The 16,259-nt window shown below is 47.2% G+C and overlaps 1 protein-coding gene across 1 annotated transcript in view; it reads left to right on the top strand.

Annotated features, from left to right (window-relative positions):
- The window catches only part of LOC139227180 (voltage-dependent calcium channel gamma-5 subunit), a 44,334-nt gene extending 28,932 nt beyond the window's left edge, over positions 1–15,402 (top strand). The window contains exons 2-6 of the mRNA XM_070858243.1: positions 8,529–8,745; positions 10,492–10,578; positions 11,292–11,432; positions 12,304–12,449; positions 15,097–15,402. Of these exons, the coding sequence (XP_070714344.1) occupies positions 8,538–8,745; positions 10,492–10,578; positions 11,292–11,432; positions 12,304–12,449; positions 15,097–15,354 (840 nt within the window). The 5' untranslated portion in view covers positions 8,529–8,537 and the 3' untranslated portion in view covers positions 15,355–15,402. The remainder of the gene's footprint in view (positions 1–8,528; positions 8,746–10,491; positions 10,579–11,291; positions 11,433–12,303; positions 12,450–15,096) is intronic.
- The last annotated feature ends 857 nt before the right edge of the window (positions 15,403–16,259 follow it).

The raw sequence follows: 16,259 nt of genomic DNA, 5'->3' as shown, positions 1-16,259 counted from the left end.
GTGACTGGAGGAAGATCAGGAGCGGGTCCCGGGATAGGAGTGACTGGAGAAAGATCAGGAGAGGGTCCTGGGATAGGAGTGACTGGAGGAAGATCAGGAGAGGGTCCCGGGAAAGGAGTGACTGGAGGAAGATCAGGAGAGGGTCCCGGGATAGGAGTGACTGGAGGAAGATCAGGAGAGGGTCCTGGGATAGGAGTGACTGGAGAAAGATCAGGAGAGGGTCCCGGGAAAGGAGTGACTGGAGGAAGATCAGGAGAGGGTCCCGGGAAAGGAGTGACTGGAGGAAGATCAGGAGCGGGTCCTGGGATAGGAGTGACTGGAGAAAGATCAGGAGAGGGTCCCGAGATGATTTTTGTTTTCCCACCCCTCTAAGATGAGGGATGTATTGCTGTACTGGTTGAGAATATGGGTTTCCAACTCTCCAGGATTTGCCCTGGAATGTCCAGGAATTAAAAATTAATCTCCAGGACACTGCTGCGAGCAAAGCCGGGCCGGGGGGGGAGGGGGGGGGGTGGTGAAGCTTTTTGATCGGGGAGGTTGGAAGTCATGATGAACCCTCCAGGAATATGTCCAACCAGAGTTGGTAACCCTATTGAGCGATAACTCAGTATAGGTCAGAATCCTAACCTGGTATGTATGATTGGTGTTGCAGTACATCCATCCAGCAAGGCACCGAGAGCGCTCTCCTGTGTGCTTTTAAGATGCTTTGGTAAATGAAAGTCTTGGATTTACAGAGCACCTTACACAATCACATGAACATCTCGAAGCACTTTACAGCCATTGAAGTAGTTTTGGAGTGTGGTCACTGTTGTAATGTGGGAAACGTGGCGGCCAATTTGCGCACAGCAAGCTCCCACAAACCACAATGTGATAATAACTAGATAATCTGGGTTTTTTTGTTTTGTTGATTGAGGGATAAATATTGACCAGGACACCGGGGATGACTCCCCTACTCTTCGAAATAGTGCCATGGGATCTTTTACGTTCACCTGAGAGGGCAGACGGGCCCTCGGTTTAACGTCTCATCCGAAAGAAGGCGCCTCCGACAGTGCAGCGCTCCCTCAGCACTGCACTGGGAGTGTCAGCCTAGATTTATGTCCTGAACCCACAACCTTCAGACTCAGAAGCGAGAGTGCTGCCCACTGAGCCACAGCTGACCGTGTAAAGCAACTAAACCGGGGGTCCTGGATTTTAATTCTCCCCCCCCAAACAGATTTTAGCCCACACATCTGGGAAACAGGGTGTGTGTGTGTTTCAGCATCGCCCGCTGAGCGGAGAGCTCCAGCCTTCCCTCCCTCCCCAGGCTGTACCGATGGGCGGCCCTCCCTCCCTCCCCGGGCTGTACCGATGGGCGGCCCTCCCTCCCTCCCCGGGCTGTACCGATGGGCGGCCCTCCCTCCCTCCCCGGGCTGTACCGATGGGCGGCCCTCCCTCCCTCCCCGGGCTGTACCGATGGGCGGCCCTCCCTCCCTCCCCGGGCTGTACCGATGGGCGGCCCTCCCTCCCTCCCCGGGCTGTACCGATGGACGGCCCTCCCTCCCCGGGCTGTACCGATGGGCGGCCCTCCCTCCCTCCACGGGCTGTACCGATGGGCGGCCCTCCCTCCCTCCCTGGGCTGTACCGATGGGCGGCCCTCCCTCCCTCCCCGGGCTGTACCGATGGGCGGCCCTCCCTCCCCGGGCTGTACCGATGGGCGGCCCTCCCTCCCTCCCCGGGCTGTACCGATGGGCGGCCCTCCCTCCCTCCCCGGGCTGTACCGATGGGCGGCCCTCCCTCCCTCCCCGGGCTGTACCGATGGGCGGCCCTCCCTCCCTCCCCGGGCTGTACCGATGGGCGGCCCTCCCTCCCTCCCCGGGCTGTACCGATGGGCGGCCCTCCCTCCCTCCCCGGGCTGTACCGATGGGCGGCCGCACGCCCACGCCACCACTGCCCTGTGATTGTTTGATGATAGATCTTACTTCACAAGTCAGGCCGCCAGTATTGGAAAGTACTGGGAACATCGCCAAGTCCATCTGAGCAGCAGCAGCAGGTTATTTTTGGATGAAGCGAGCGACCAGCGGGGTTCAGCAAGAAGCAACATTTGTCACCACTTCCCGACCACCAACCACCGTCACTCTGGTCCGGTGACTCACCTTCACTGCATTTGATCCGGCCCCTTGTCCCAACCCCCGCTTCCCAGTCTGACGGCTGTTACTGTTGTTTTTAAATACTAAAATATTGTTGCTGCCAATTATCCACTGAGGTCATTGGATCCTTGCTGGGATATAATCCCAGGGTCCAAGTGACTCAACAAGCGAACATTATTCATTTTACGTGAAACAGTGAGGTAGGCTTAAAAATAGCACATCACAAGTCTGAGCCCAAGAAATAGCAGTTCTGACGAAAGGTCATCGACTTGAAACATTAACTCTGTTTCTTTCCACAGATGCTATCTGACCTGCTAAGATTTCCACCATTTTCTGTTTTTATATTATCGATATGATAATAGGAGCAGGAGCAGGCCATTCGGCCCCTCGAGCAGGAGCAGGAACAGCCTCAATCATCATCACTAAAAAAAACAGATTATCTGGTCATTGTCACATTGCTGTTTGTGGGAGCTTGCTGTGCGCAAATTGGTTGCCGCGTTTCCCACATAACAACAGTAACTATACTTCAAAAGTAAAGTGCTTTGGGAGGTCCAGTGGTCGTGAAAGATGTTATAGAAATGCAAGTCTTTCATTTTACCTTGACAGAGCAGATAACTTAGCGCAGACCACAGGTCAAACCTGGACCTTCCTGGACTTGGATGCCTTACTCTGAGTGCAATTACTAACTAAGCCAATAGGAAACTCAGCTGTGCACTTTCAGGGCGCTTAGGTCAAAACCTGGGAGTATTTGGTTTTGTCAGCCAATACCAAAGGTTAGCCCAACTTCCCAGAAACATGAAGTACAATGTGAACAACGCCCAGTGGTGGCAAGGTGACACAGCACTCTGCAGCACCAGATTGTGACACTGTGGTGGGCTGTAGGTTTGATTCCCCCACACCACTGAATTTCTGACCTCGGGGGTTTTACATTAAAGGGGTGCACAGCAGATCCCAGTCACCACTCATCGGGAGGTCGTAAATCAGTGAGTCATCGCCCAGGGGTGCTTCCCAGCAACTGGTTCACAGCAATATTGGTGGAAGTCTGGAAAGGGGTCAGCTGAGCCCCCTCCCTTCCCACCATGCTCACAAAAGCAGCCGGTGCCAGGTAACGCTGGTGAGACAAAGGAGGAGCAATCTGCCTTGGACAGTAGCATAATACAAGCCATGCGTTGCTGCCCATTCTGTGCCAGGACCTGAGAAACATTTCCACCCCAAAGGCGAATAACAGAAAGTGCTTAAAAAAAAAGAAAAACTTACATTTCTATAGCACCTTTTATGACCACAGGATGTCCCAGTGTACCTTACAGCCAATGAAGTACTTTTGAAGTGTAGTCACTGTTGTAATGTAAGAAATGCAGCAGCCAATTTGCACACAGCAATGAGATAATGATCAGATAATCTGTTTTAGTGATAAGAACATAAGCAATAGGAGCAGGAGTAGGCCATACGGCCCCTCGAGCCTGCTCTGCCATTTAATACCATCATGGCTGATCTGATAATGGACTCCGGTCCACTTCCCTGCCCGCTCCCCATAACCCCTTATTCACTTATCGGTTAAATTCTGTCTTAAATTTATTCAATGACCCAGCTTCTACAGCTCTCTGACACAGCAAATTCCACAGATTTACAACCCTCTGAGAGAAGAAATTTCTCCTCATCTCAGTTTTAAATAGGCGGCCCCTTATTCTAAGATTATGCCCCCTAGTTCTAGGGGGATGTTGATGGAGGGATAAATATTGGCCCCAGGACAACTCCCCTGCTCTTCTTCAAATACGACTATGGCATCAGCAGATGACGCTTCCTCAGCACTGCACAGGGAGTGTCAGTCTAAATCCCCAGAGTGGGACTTGAACCCGAAACCTTCTAACTCAAGGCAAGAGTGCTACCAACTGAGCCACAGCTGACCATCTAACAATAGGGATTCTCTGCTGCTGATGAGAGGTGAATGAAAGAAAGAAATAACAATTTATCCAGAGAGCAAATGATTGTAAGCAGTGAAAGAGTCTCTTCTTAGGCAGTCCCTCGGAGTCGAGGATGACATGCTTTCACACTGAAATGAGTTCTCAAGTGACTGATGAGACTAATGCAGGATCTAGTCTCTGTCACAGGTGGTGCTTGGCGGGACGGGTGGGTGGGGTGCTTGATTTGATTTGAGTGAAAGAAGAGTCCAAATGTTGTGAAGGAAACATTACGTACACTAAGAAATGTGATTAAAGAACTACCTATTGTAGGGCACTTATGATGTGACTTCAACTAGAAAGAAAGGCTTACATTTATATCGCATCTTTCATGATCACTGGGTGTCTCAAAAATGCTTTACAGCCAATAAACAATGAACTGAAAGGGGAGAATATTATTTATTCCCATTTTTTAATGTGCTGATCAATTAAACCATTTGAATTGTTCATAGAAATAGATCTCATCACAGTAATTGGAGGATTATTATCTCAAGCACCAGATTTCCTGAGTCTTGATTAGAATGGTTGCTCCTGGCTGTTCATTAATAGATTCATTATAGTTAATCACAACAGGGCTGAAGTTCCTCCAGGGGCTTATTTTTTAAACTTTTGGGTTAACACGTTTGGGTCAAATTCCCATGTGTACTATTTTTTGACAAAAGCCTGTGCAGAAGTTGGACACAAACCTGTTAATCAGTGTGCAAGGAAGAAGTTTAACCTGACATACGCTAATATCTGTGATGTGTCTGAGAACATGCAGCATAGGACCTGGCAAAGGATGACACGTAAAAGAGTTCCGACAGCATGAACTTGAGTGAATGTTGGAGCTGGTAATATTTTAATTTTGTTAATATTTTAATCCATTTTCCTCATCATTTCACATGCTTCCCTGAAATAAAAAGCAGGACCTGATGATTTTTGTTTATTCTGCATTTACTTGGCAGATCATTGAAGGATTAATAATCCTTTCGCAATCACTCTAGCAGTTGAGCTGAAGTGTTGGTGAGTAGTAGACATCTGTTTACGCATTCACCTGGGGCCAGAATGCTTATCTCTGGTTTCTTCTTAATCCTCAGTGATTTAAAAACCTCAAATCTTATTTTCTTTGCAAAAAACTATTATGGCTAAATTGATCCTTCAGAAAGCATCACACCCCGTTAATCCAACCTATTACTTGAAGAATTCACCTCAGACTAGATTGCCTCCCATTTTTAAGAATAAACCTTTTTGTTTCGGACAGGGATGATGGTACGGGACGCTAGAGAGGAGAGCATTGGGGACATGCAACCTTGAAGTTGCAAAGGTGTGGGTGAGATTTCACTGGGGGGGAGGTATGGGTGTAGGCCGGTGATATTCTAGAATTGGTAACTGTTGTGATGATGGACTGGATGTAGAGTTTGAAGCTCAGCTCAGGGTCAAGGGACACGGAATCTTCAGCTTCAGACCGAGCCGCACAACAGGATGGCGTCAGTCTTGCCGATGTTGAGATCAACAGAGCTCTGGCTTATTATGAGAAAGGAAAGAATTCACCTCAAGAAATCCTAAAATGCTTTACAGCCAGTTAAGTACTTTTTGAAGTGTAGTCACTGTTGTAATGTCTCCGCAAGATCCTACAAATCCCCTGGAAGGACAGATGCACCAACATCAGCGTCCTTGGCCAGACCAACATTCCCAGCATTGAAGCACTGACCACACTCGATCAGCTCCGCTGGGCAGGCCACATTGTTCGCATGCCAGACACAAGACTCCCAAAGCAAGTGCTCTACTCGAACTCCTTCACAGCAAACGAGCCAAAGGTGGGCCAAAGTGCAACATCCCCACTGACACCTGGGAGTCCCTGGCCAGAGACTGCCCCAAGTGGAGGAAGTGCATCCAGGAGGGCGCTGAGCACCTTGAGACTCATCGCCGAGAGCATGCAGAAAACAAGTGCAGGCAGCGAAAAGAGCGTGCGGCAAACCAGTCCCATCCACCCCTTCCCTCAATGACTATCTGCCCCATTTGTGACAGTCTGTGGTTCTCATATTGGACTGTTCAGCCACCTATGAACTCATGTTAAGAGTGGAAGCAAGTCTTCCTCGATTCCAAAGGGCTGCCTATGATGATGATGATGTAGGAAACACAGCAGCCAATTTGCGCACAGCAAGCTCCCACAAACAGTAATGAGATAATGACCAAATGATCTGTTTTAGTGATGCTGGTTGAAAAATAAATATTGGCCAGGACACCAGGGAGAACTCACCTGCTCTTCTTCAAAATACTGCATCTGAAAGGGCAGAAGGGGCCTTGGTTTAACATCTCATCCGACAGTGCAACACTCCCTCAGCACTGCACTAGACTGTCAGCCTATTATGCAAAACATACAAGTGCTTTATTGCCATTTACATTTCCTTTCTTTCTGATTTTTTCCCCCTTTCTTCTCTGTGCTATACACCTTTTTCTGGGATTGCTCTGTGCTTTGCATCTGTACCTTTTCTGAGAATGTAATAGCATCATTATTGCAACATTGCTAAAACTTGCAATGTCATTTAATGATTCATCGATTCAGCAGCATTGTTTAAAAGCATAGGAATAGCGAGATAAACATTCTTGCTCCTTTCTACCCCATGTACATCAGTGCAGTTACGCAGAGTCAATAAATGGTTAATGACATTGCAAGTGTTGGATAGAGAATTGGCTGGCTAACAGAAAGCAGAGAGTCGGGATAAATGGATCCTTTTCGGGTTGGAAATCAGTGGTTAGTGGTGTGCCACAGGGATCGGTGTTGGGACCAAAACTGTTTACAATATACATAGATGACCTGGAAGAGGGGACAGAGTGTAGTGTAACACAATTTGCAGATGAAACAAAGATTAGTGGGAAAGCGGGTTGTGTAGAGGACACAGAGAGGCTGCAAAGAGATTTAGATAGGTTAAGCGAATGGGCTAAGGTTTGGCAGATGGAATACAATGTCGGAAAGTGTGAGGTCATCCACCTTGGGGAAAAAAAACAGTAAAAGGGAATATTATTTGAATGGGGAGAAATTACAACATGCTGTGGTGCAGAGGGACCTGGGGGTCCTTGTGCATGAATCCCAAAAAGTTAGTTTGCAGGTACAACAGGTAATCAGAAAGGCGAATGTAATGTTGGCCTTCATTGCGAGAGGGATGGAGTACAAAAGCAGGGAGGTCCTTCTGCAACTGTATAGGTTATTGGTGAGGCCGCACCTGGAGTACTGCGTGCAGTTTTGGTCACCTTACTTAAGGAAGGATATACTAGCTTTGGAGGGGGTACAGAGATGATTCACTAGGCTGATTCCGGAGATGAGGGGGTTACCTTATGATGATAGATTGAGTAGATTGGGTCTTTACTCGTTGGAGTTCAGAAGGATGAGGGGTGATCTTATAGAAACATTTAAAATAATGAAAGGGATAGACAAGATAGAGGCAGAGAGGTTGTTTCCACTGGTCGGGGAGACTAGAACTAGGGGGCACAGCCTCAAAATACGGGGGAGCCAATTTAAAACCGAGTTGAGAAGGAATTTCTTCTCCCAGAGGGTTGTGAATCTGTGGAATTCTCTGCCCAAGGAAGCAGTTGAGGCTAGCTCATTGAATGTATTTAAGTCACAGATAGATAGATTTTTAACCAATAAGGGAATTAAGGGTTATGGGGAGCGGGCGGGTAAGTGGAGCTGAGTCCACAGCCAAATCAGCCATGATCTTGTTGAATGGCGGAGCAGACTCAAGGGGCTAGATGGCCTACTCCTGTTCTTAATTCTTATGTTCTTATGTACTTATGTTCTTATTCTATTAATGTCATCGTCACACAAACACTTCCCAAATCAATGAAAAGATAATTAGTTCAAGGCTCCAAACCTGAGATTCACTCCCACACTCTTGGTTGGTGAATATTGTTGTTCAAATCATTGAGAATGATACCAAGGCATCGGGTTGTCTTTGATTGCTTGAGCAAGTGTCACCAATTCCTGGAAGAATCAATGTCTTCAGGAGAGAAGGGGAACATTTGGGGGGAAAAAAATCCCAAAGCAGAGGCCAAGAATTTTTTCGAAGTAAGTTTTCTTATTTTTTTTTCCCCCCAACAATTTTCTTCCCACCCCTCCATGGACAACAGGTGCCCTCCAATAGCTTGCCCCAGTGGCCATCATTTACGTGACACCGTGACTGTTTGGGGAGCCTGCGGATGACTTTTAACCTTTCGAGATGTTATGTATTGTCCAGGTACAAGAATTGTGTGTTTTTGTGAACACTTTCATTTATTAGTTATGAAAGTATTTCAGAATGGAGAAAAGGCTGTTTAACCGAGCGGGGCGGTAGGTAATGTGATGAAACCTCCAGGAATATGGCCAACCAGAGTTGGCGACCCAACTTGGGGAGAATGTAAAATGTGTTTTTTGGGTTACATTGTGAACGATTAATTTGTATATTTGGTGCCCTGCATTTTCTTCCAGACGATCCGGATGCTGTGTGGAATGACCTCATGTGGCAGGAAAGCTCTGACTCTCCTGAGCAGCGTGTTCGCTGTGTGTGGGCTGGGTCTGCTCGGGGTGGCGGTGAGCACCGACTACTGGCTGTACCTGGAGGAAGGGACCATTTCCCCCATCAACATGACAACAGAAGTCAAGATGTCGCTGCACTCTGGCCTGTGGAGGGTCTGTTTTCTGGCAGGTACGGGCATTGTCCTCAGCACCAGTTTCATTGCTCATGAGCCGAGAAAGAAAACTGGCAGCGTCCAACTCAAAACCTCGGCCTGTTTTGCTCTTTCAGAGGCGGACTGACCTTCTGTGCATTTCTGCCATTTTCTGTTTTCATTTGACAGCCTTGAAATTAGTCTGGGCCCGTTTAGACTTGGCGCTGCGTGATCCGTGCGCGCCCGGTCCAAGGGGCCCGGAAGGACCTATTTCTCTTTGCAGAGCTGTCAACAACCGGGGGCATAGATTTAAAGTAACTGGTAGGAGGTTTAGAGGGGATTTGAGGGGAAATGTATTCACCCAGAGGGTGGTGAGGGTCTGGAACTCTGCCTGAAAGGGTGATAGAGGCAGAAACCCTCACCGCATTTAAAAAATACTTGGATGTGCACTTGAAGTGCCATAACCTACATGGTTACAGACCAGGAGCTGGAAAGTGGGATTAGGCAGGATAGCGTCTTGTTGGCCGGCATGGACACGATGGGCCGGAATGGCCTCCTTCTGTTATGTAAATTTCTATGATTCTATGATTAATTGATGGAGAACAATCCTCGGGCCTCATCAACATACTGATGGACACGCCTCCCTAGGCAGCCTGCCCGACCAAAGACATCAATGCCAGGCCACCTGCCTCGCCAGCAGATAAGTCCCAGGGGGCCGGGGAGGAGGCGGGAGGCAATTCTGCCTCATGGGGAATCCGGGGAGCACCCCTGCTCCTCCTGGTGGCCGCAGATGAATACTAATTTGTCGATGGGGGTCCTTCAATGGTGGTTAAGCCCATAATTTACATATTTAAGAAGCCTAATGCCTCCGTGCACCTAAAAAAGGCCTCTTTATCATTCAGCAATGTGCAGGTTAGATGCAGGCCGTCCTACTGATAAATTGATGTGCTCTGAGCTCATTTTGCATCTAAAAAATGGATGCAACCCGTACCGATTTCTATCCTGATAAATATGAAGGTGACCATTTGGCCCATCTTAGTCCCTCTAGAAAAACTCACAGAAATCCACTGACTTTTAAATCACTCCAAAGGTTTTTGCACCTAACTGCTAATAATGTTTGAAAAACGAACATATATGTTATATACAGGAGTGGCTTATAGCTCAATAATGTATAAACCACTCCTGTATATATCATACATTATATAGATATAAATACTCATGTATATATCATATACACTGCTGTATCGAGATATCGATCACTCCTGTATATATCATATACATTATATAGGTAGAAAATACTTCTGCATATCATATACACTCAAGTATAGTGGTATTAAATGTATATATATCATATACATGACCTTATAGAGGTTTTAAACGCCCTGTATATACGACACTGCCATACTGAAATATATCATATATATATAACTGCCTTACAGAGGTCTAACAGTCTGCCTCATAAAAATCTAATAATAAAGTCTTACAATGGTAACATACTAGTATGTGCTTTGTAATGTATCCCGCTGTTGTAAATATAATAGTTTGATTTTACAGAAGTAATATTCCTCTCTGTATAATGTTCTGCACTTTACAGCGTCATTAGCCTGCTGTGCTATGGATGGTATTCTGTGGTACAGACATAGCGCTGCTGTGTGGGGAGACAGTGTCTCAGGTGCTGCCATTTTCAAGATTTCCTATTGGGTTTTTGATGTGTTTTTTCCCCTGCTGTTGCTGTGAGCTGTACTGAGTGACAGTTTTTACCAGCCTGCTGTTTGTACCCGCAGGGAAGGAGCGTGGGCACTGCTTTACCATCGAGTACGTGATGCCAATGAACGTGCAGCTGACCTCCGAATCCACCGTCAGTGTTCTAAGTCAGTATCCATTCTGGGTCCAATCAGAAGTTCAATATTTAAGTAAATAAGAACAGGTTGCAGAGAATTACATCGAGTCTACAGCACAGAAACAGGCATTCGGCCCAACTGGTCCGTGCCGGGGTTTATGCACCCCTCGGGCCTCTTCCCACCCCTCTTCATCTCACCCCATGAACAGATCTTTCTATTCCTTTCTCCCAAATATCTAGCCTGCCCTTAAATGCATCTATACTATTCACCTCAACTACTCCTTGTGGTAGCAAAGACTTTATTGCAACTCTCAAACATCTCAAAGTGCTTCACATACAATTAATTATTTTGAAGTGCAGTTATTTTTATGTAGGAAAGTGTGGCAGCTAATTTTGTGCATGTAACAGAAAGACGTGTATTTCTACAGTGCCTTTCACAGCTTCAGGATGTCCCAAAGTGCTTTACTTGTGAAGCGTTGTCACTTTGACCAGATAACATCCCTGTTCTTCTTCGAAATAGCACCATGCCCACCTGAGAGAGCAGACGGGGCCTCGGTTTAACGTCTCATCCAAAAGATTGGTTTGCTGCGTTTCCTACAATACAACATGACCACACTTCACAAGTACTTCATTGGCTGTGAAGCACTTTGGGACGTCTTGAGGTCATGAAAATCGCTATATAAATGCAGATTCATTATTTCTTGCTGGTGATTACTGGTTCCTCAGATCTTTTCCTTTCCACAGAAATGATTCGCTCATCTACCCCTTTCCCACTAGTCAGCCTGTTCTTCATGTTCATTGGCTTTGTGATGAACAACATTGGACATATCAGACCTCACAGGACCATCTTAGCATTTGTGTCAGGAATCTTCTTCATACTTTCAGGTAATGGTCAAGAAAGAAGAAGAAAAAAGAACAAACAATAAATTCAATGTGTTTTTCTGTCCTCCCAATTTGTTTAGTCATCTTTTGGGCTGTGAGGTATTTCCCTGCTTGAGAAGGTGGGAAAGGTGACCTGATGGGAGAGTGTCTGCGAGGGCGGCCTGTGGTGACACTCCTGTGCTCTTCATCACTTTGTGCTGAGAGGAGGAATGTCAAGCATCCACTAACACTGCCTGGTAATGGCACTGCTGCCGTTGACTTGCGTCCTGGCAGCACACGAGCGGTGTACAGGACCAAAGATGCTTCTGCGGTTCATCTGGCTGTTCCCAATATATGAAAAATACCATGCACTGTCTCTCCTACTCCCTCGAATCCTGATTCTGCCAACTGTCTATCCAGTTCCCTCTTGAATCTGCCACTCTGCCCTGCAATCTGCGGGGGCACCAACAGGCTGTGCCATTCTGCCCTGCAATCTGCGGGGGCACCAACAGGCTGTGCCACTCTGCCCTGCAATCTGCGGGGGCACCAACAGGCTGTGCCACTCTGCCCTGCAATCTGCGGGGGCACCAACAGGCTGTGCCACTCTGCCCTGCAATCTGCGGGGGCACCAACAGGCTGTGCCACTCTGCCCTGCAATCTGCGGGGGCACCAACAGGCTGTGCCACTCTGCCCTGCAATCTGCGGGGGCACCAACAGGCTGTGCCACTATGCCAACTTGCTTCCTGGCATCTCCTTTTGATATTTTTTTTGTCGTCACATATTTTGATGTTCTTTAGCCAACCACAGGTTGGAATGATCGATAATATTAATCACAACTTCTTACCGTTTACACGACACTGGTGCTTTATGATGAATCACCTTTGTACAATTGCAGGCTTGTCACTGGTTGTTGGCCTCGTGCTGTACATATCCAGCATCAACGATGAAATGTTGAACAGGACCCCAGACTCGGACAGCTATTTCCACTACAAGTACGGATGGTCCTTTGCCTTTTCAGCCATATCGTTCCTGCTGACCGAGGTAATTATCCGTCCAAATTCAGCCAGACGTTGCCCGTACCTGGCTCAGCTCGTTATATTTAATCCCAAATCAACGAAACAGGGCAATGGGTTTGACCAGATTGGACCGTGATCTAAACCGTACAAAATAACCAAGGTCAACGGGCCACCATGAGCATCTACTGGGGTGATTTGCTGCACAGATTGGGTGACAGATTGAATTGCCAAAATATAGTTATAAAAGCAGAAAATGCTGGAAATGCTCAGCAGGCTCAGGCAGCCTCCATGGAGAGAGAAACAGAGTTAACGTTTCAGGTCAGAAAATATGGCTTTGTTTGGCTCACCCGGGTACCACTCTTTGTGCTCTCGTCACGTGGTGCTATTGTGAATTATGTCTCATCACACAATAGTCGACATCCATTCAGGGCAGACTTGCTGCCTGCTCACTCTCCGTGCTGCTCTTCATTGGCTGCTGAGGGATACGGGAACGCAGTTCAGAGGGACTCCGCTCCACATTTTATTTTCCTCCTTCTGGGACAAATCTTCACTCTCTTCTCCGAGAAATGTTTCCCATCTCCCTTGATGCTCCCGCCACAGTTATATGCGGAATATTGGGTGCACTCCCTTGGCAGAGGGAGGGGATAAAGACTGCTTCTGAACCCCAAGACTGCAGACTTGTCAGACATCGTTCATTGAGCTCCAATCACAGTAACACCTCTGTGAATCTGGCAGCCTCACTGCACCTGTTACAATATATTCAACATCTGCATTTAATTCCTTTACTGTCCCAGTTTCAATAGTCAATAACACTGATGAACTGTTACAGTTAGGTATATTATTTCTGATTATAACCAATGTCACTGTTTGAAAATTGATCAGTGGGATTTTAAAGTGATTCATGACAGAAAACCGCTTGAGAACTGACTGATGCAAGAGGTTCACACTCTCCCGGACCCAGCAACACTCTCCCTGACCCGTCAACACTCCAACTCTGGGACCTCAGATTGAATCCAGGCGAGGGAGATAGAAACATAGAAAATAGCTGCAGGAGCAGGCCATTCGGCCCTTCGAGCCTGCACCGCCATTCAATATGATCATGGCTGATCATGCAACCTCAGTACCCCACCCCTGCCTTCTCTCCATACCCCCTGATCCCTTTAGCCGTAAGGGCCACATCTAACTCCCTTTTGAATATGTCCAACGATCTGGACTCAACAACTTTCTGTCAAGCTAACTGGTCTATAATTACCTGTTTTCTCTCTTCCTCCTTTTTTAAAAAGTGGGGTTACATTAGCTACCCTCCAATCCATAGGAACTGAACCAGAGTCCATGGAATGTTGGAAAATGACCACCAATGCATCTACTATTTCTAGGGCCACTTCCTTAAGTACTCTGGGATGCAGACTATCAGGCCCTGGGGATTTATCGGCCTTCAGTCCCTTCAATTTCCCTAACACCATTTCCTGACTAATAAGAATTTCCCTCAGTTCCCCCTTCTCATAGACCCTCGGTCCCCTAGTATTTTCGGGAGGTTATTCGTGTCTTCCTTAGTGAAGACTGAACCAAAGTATTTGTTCAATTGGTCTGCCATTTCCTTGTTCCCCATTATGAATTCAGCTGATTCTGACTGCAAGGGACCTACATTAGTCTTCACTAATCTTTTTCTTTTCACATATAGAAGCTTTTGCAGTCAGTTTTTATGTTCCCTGCAAGCTTACTCTCATAGTCTATTTTCCCCCTCCTAATTAAACCCTTAGTCCTCCTCTGTTGAATTCCAAATTTCTCCCAGTCTTCAGGTTTGCTGCTTTTTCTGGCCAATTTATATGCCTCTTCCTTGGATTTAACACTTTCCCTAATTTCCCTTGTTAGCCACGGTTGAGCCACCTTCCTTTTTTATTCTTACACCACACAGGGATGCACAATCGTTGTAGTTCATCCATGTGATATTTAAATGTCTGCCATTGCCTATCCACCATCAATCCTTTAAGTATCATTCTCCAGTCTGTCCTAGCCAATTCACGTCTCATACCATCAAAGTTTCCTTTGGTGTTTGATTTTGTTTGCTCCAATTGCTGATTGTAAAAGACCTAGGTGACCCAATTGCAGTTCTTTGAATCATACAGCACAGAAGGAGGCTGTTCGGCCCATTGGCCCATGCCGGTTCTTTGAAAGTGGTATCCAGTAAGTCCCACTCTTTGCTCTTTCCCCATAGCCCTGTAGATTTTTCCACTTCAAGTATATCTCCAATTCCTTTTTGAAAGTTACTATTGAATCTGCCTCCAGCATCCTTTCGGGCAGTGCATTCAAGTACACAATACAAAACTCTTCCCTAACTGAGCACTAAATTGAGAATCCCATTCAGAGGGGCGTGAGTTCCGTTGGAGATGAAGACATTCACATGAGGGGTTCTCTCCCAGCACCTTGCATATTCTCTGGTCCCCAGGAGAAGCTGGGTGTTCTACTACAAGGCTTCTTACCCCAGGGGGGCGGGGGGGGGGGGGCTGAGCCAATCGTGGGGGTGGGGGTGGGGATGTGTACAGGCACTGCAATTTAGGGATGACATGGGGCGGGGGGAGAGGAAGTGTTTTATTTCCCAACACTTGCAGGCCTCAATGCGATGAGCACAAAACAAATCACACCCTGCAATGTTGTACTTTGTGTTCTTGCAGAGTGCCGGAGTAATGTCAGTCTACCTCTTCATGAAGAGATACACTGCCGAGGAGATTTACAGACCCCACCCCAGCTTCTACAGACCGAGGCTGAGCAACAGCTCCGACTACTCGGGCCAGTTCCTGCACCCGGACGGCTGGCCCCGCGGGCGGAGCCCCTCCGACATCTCCAGCGACGCCTCCCTGCAGATGAGCGCCAACTATCCGGCGCTCCTCAAGTGCCCAGATTACGACCCGATGTCCTCCTCGCACTGCTGAGCTCCGGCCTGCCAGACGTCTGCCTCGGAGCAGCTGCGGTGTCCTGGATCCCCCTTTGTCTTTTCCATTGTGGTGGTGAGAACTCAATCGTCCAGGACAAGCTTAACACCAACCATCGGCCGGACCTCGAGTTTCAGTGTTTGCCCCTTTGCAGAACACAAACTATCAGCTTGCTGTGGGGGTGGAGGGAGGGTGGGGGGCGGGGGGGGGGGTACTTGACACAAATGAAGGTATCATCTTCTGTCATTTTGTAATAATGTGTAATTATTTTTTGCAATGGTTTCATCCACTCAAATGTCTGGAACCGAGAACACAAAATGTCATTGGTGTAATGTATTTGCTTCGTGGGTTCTTTGCTTAAGAATTCATAGCAACACGTTGCTGTTAAGAACTGGTTGGTTTATTAGCAAAGGTTTAACTATCACACTACACATTATCAGTTCATCCACTAGGCTTACAACTGCATACCTGGTTGTGGATGACCTAGACCCAACAGACTGGGGATTTTATTGAGTCTTGTGAACATCACGTGACTGGCTAAGCCACTCACAATGCAGCAGCTCTACAAACCTATGAGCATCCTCACCGGTGCATACATTACAATCGGGAAGTGGTACATTTATACAGCGCATAACAGTTTAAGTGCATGATGTTTCCGCAAATCAACTTGATGCAGTTAAGAATGTTATGTTTTAAAAAGTTAACAGTGGTTTCACTTAATGGTCCTTAAGATAAGGTGATTGACTGCTATGGCACTGTGGGGAGGAACTATGGGGGCATCACCTTAAAATTAGAGTCAGGCCGTTCAGGGGTGATGACAGGAAGCACTTCTTCACACAAAGGGCAGTGAAAATCTGGAACTCTCGCCCTCAAAAAGCTTTTGAGGCTGGGGAGCAATTGAAAAT

Source organism: Pristiophorus japonicus, chromosome 16, assembly GCF_044704955.1.
Source record: "Pristiophorus japonicus isolate sPriJap1 chromosome 16, sPriJap1.hap1, whole genome shotgun sequence".
Taxonomy (NCBI): Eukaryota; Metazoa; Chordata; class Chondrichthyes; family Pristiophoridae; genus Pristiophorus; species Pristiophorus japonicus.
The sequence above is the reverse complement of the archived record's forward strand: the minus strand, read 5'-3'. Positions and strand labels throughout refer to the sequence as shown.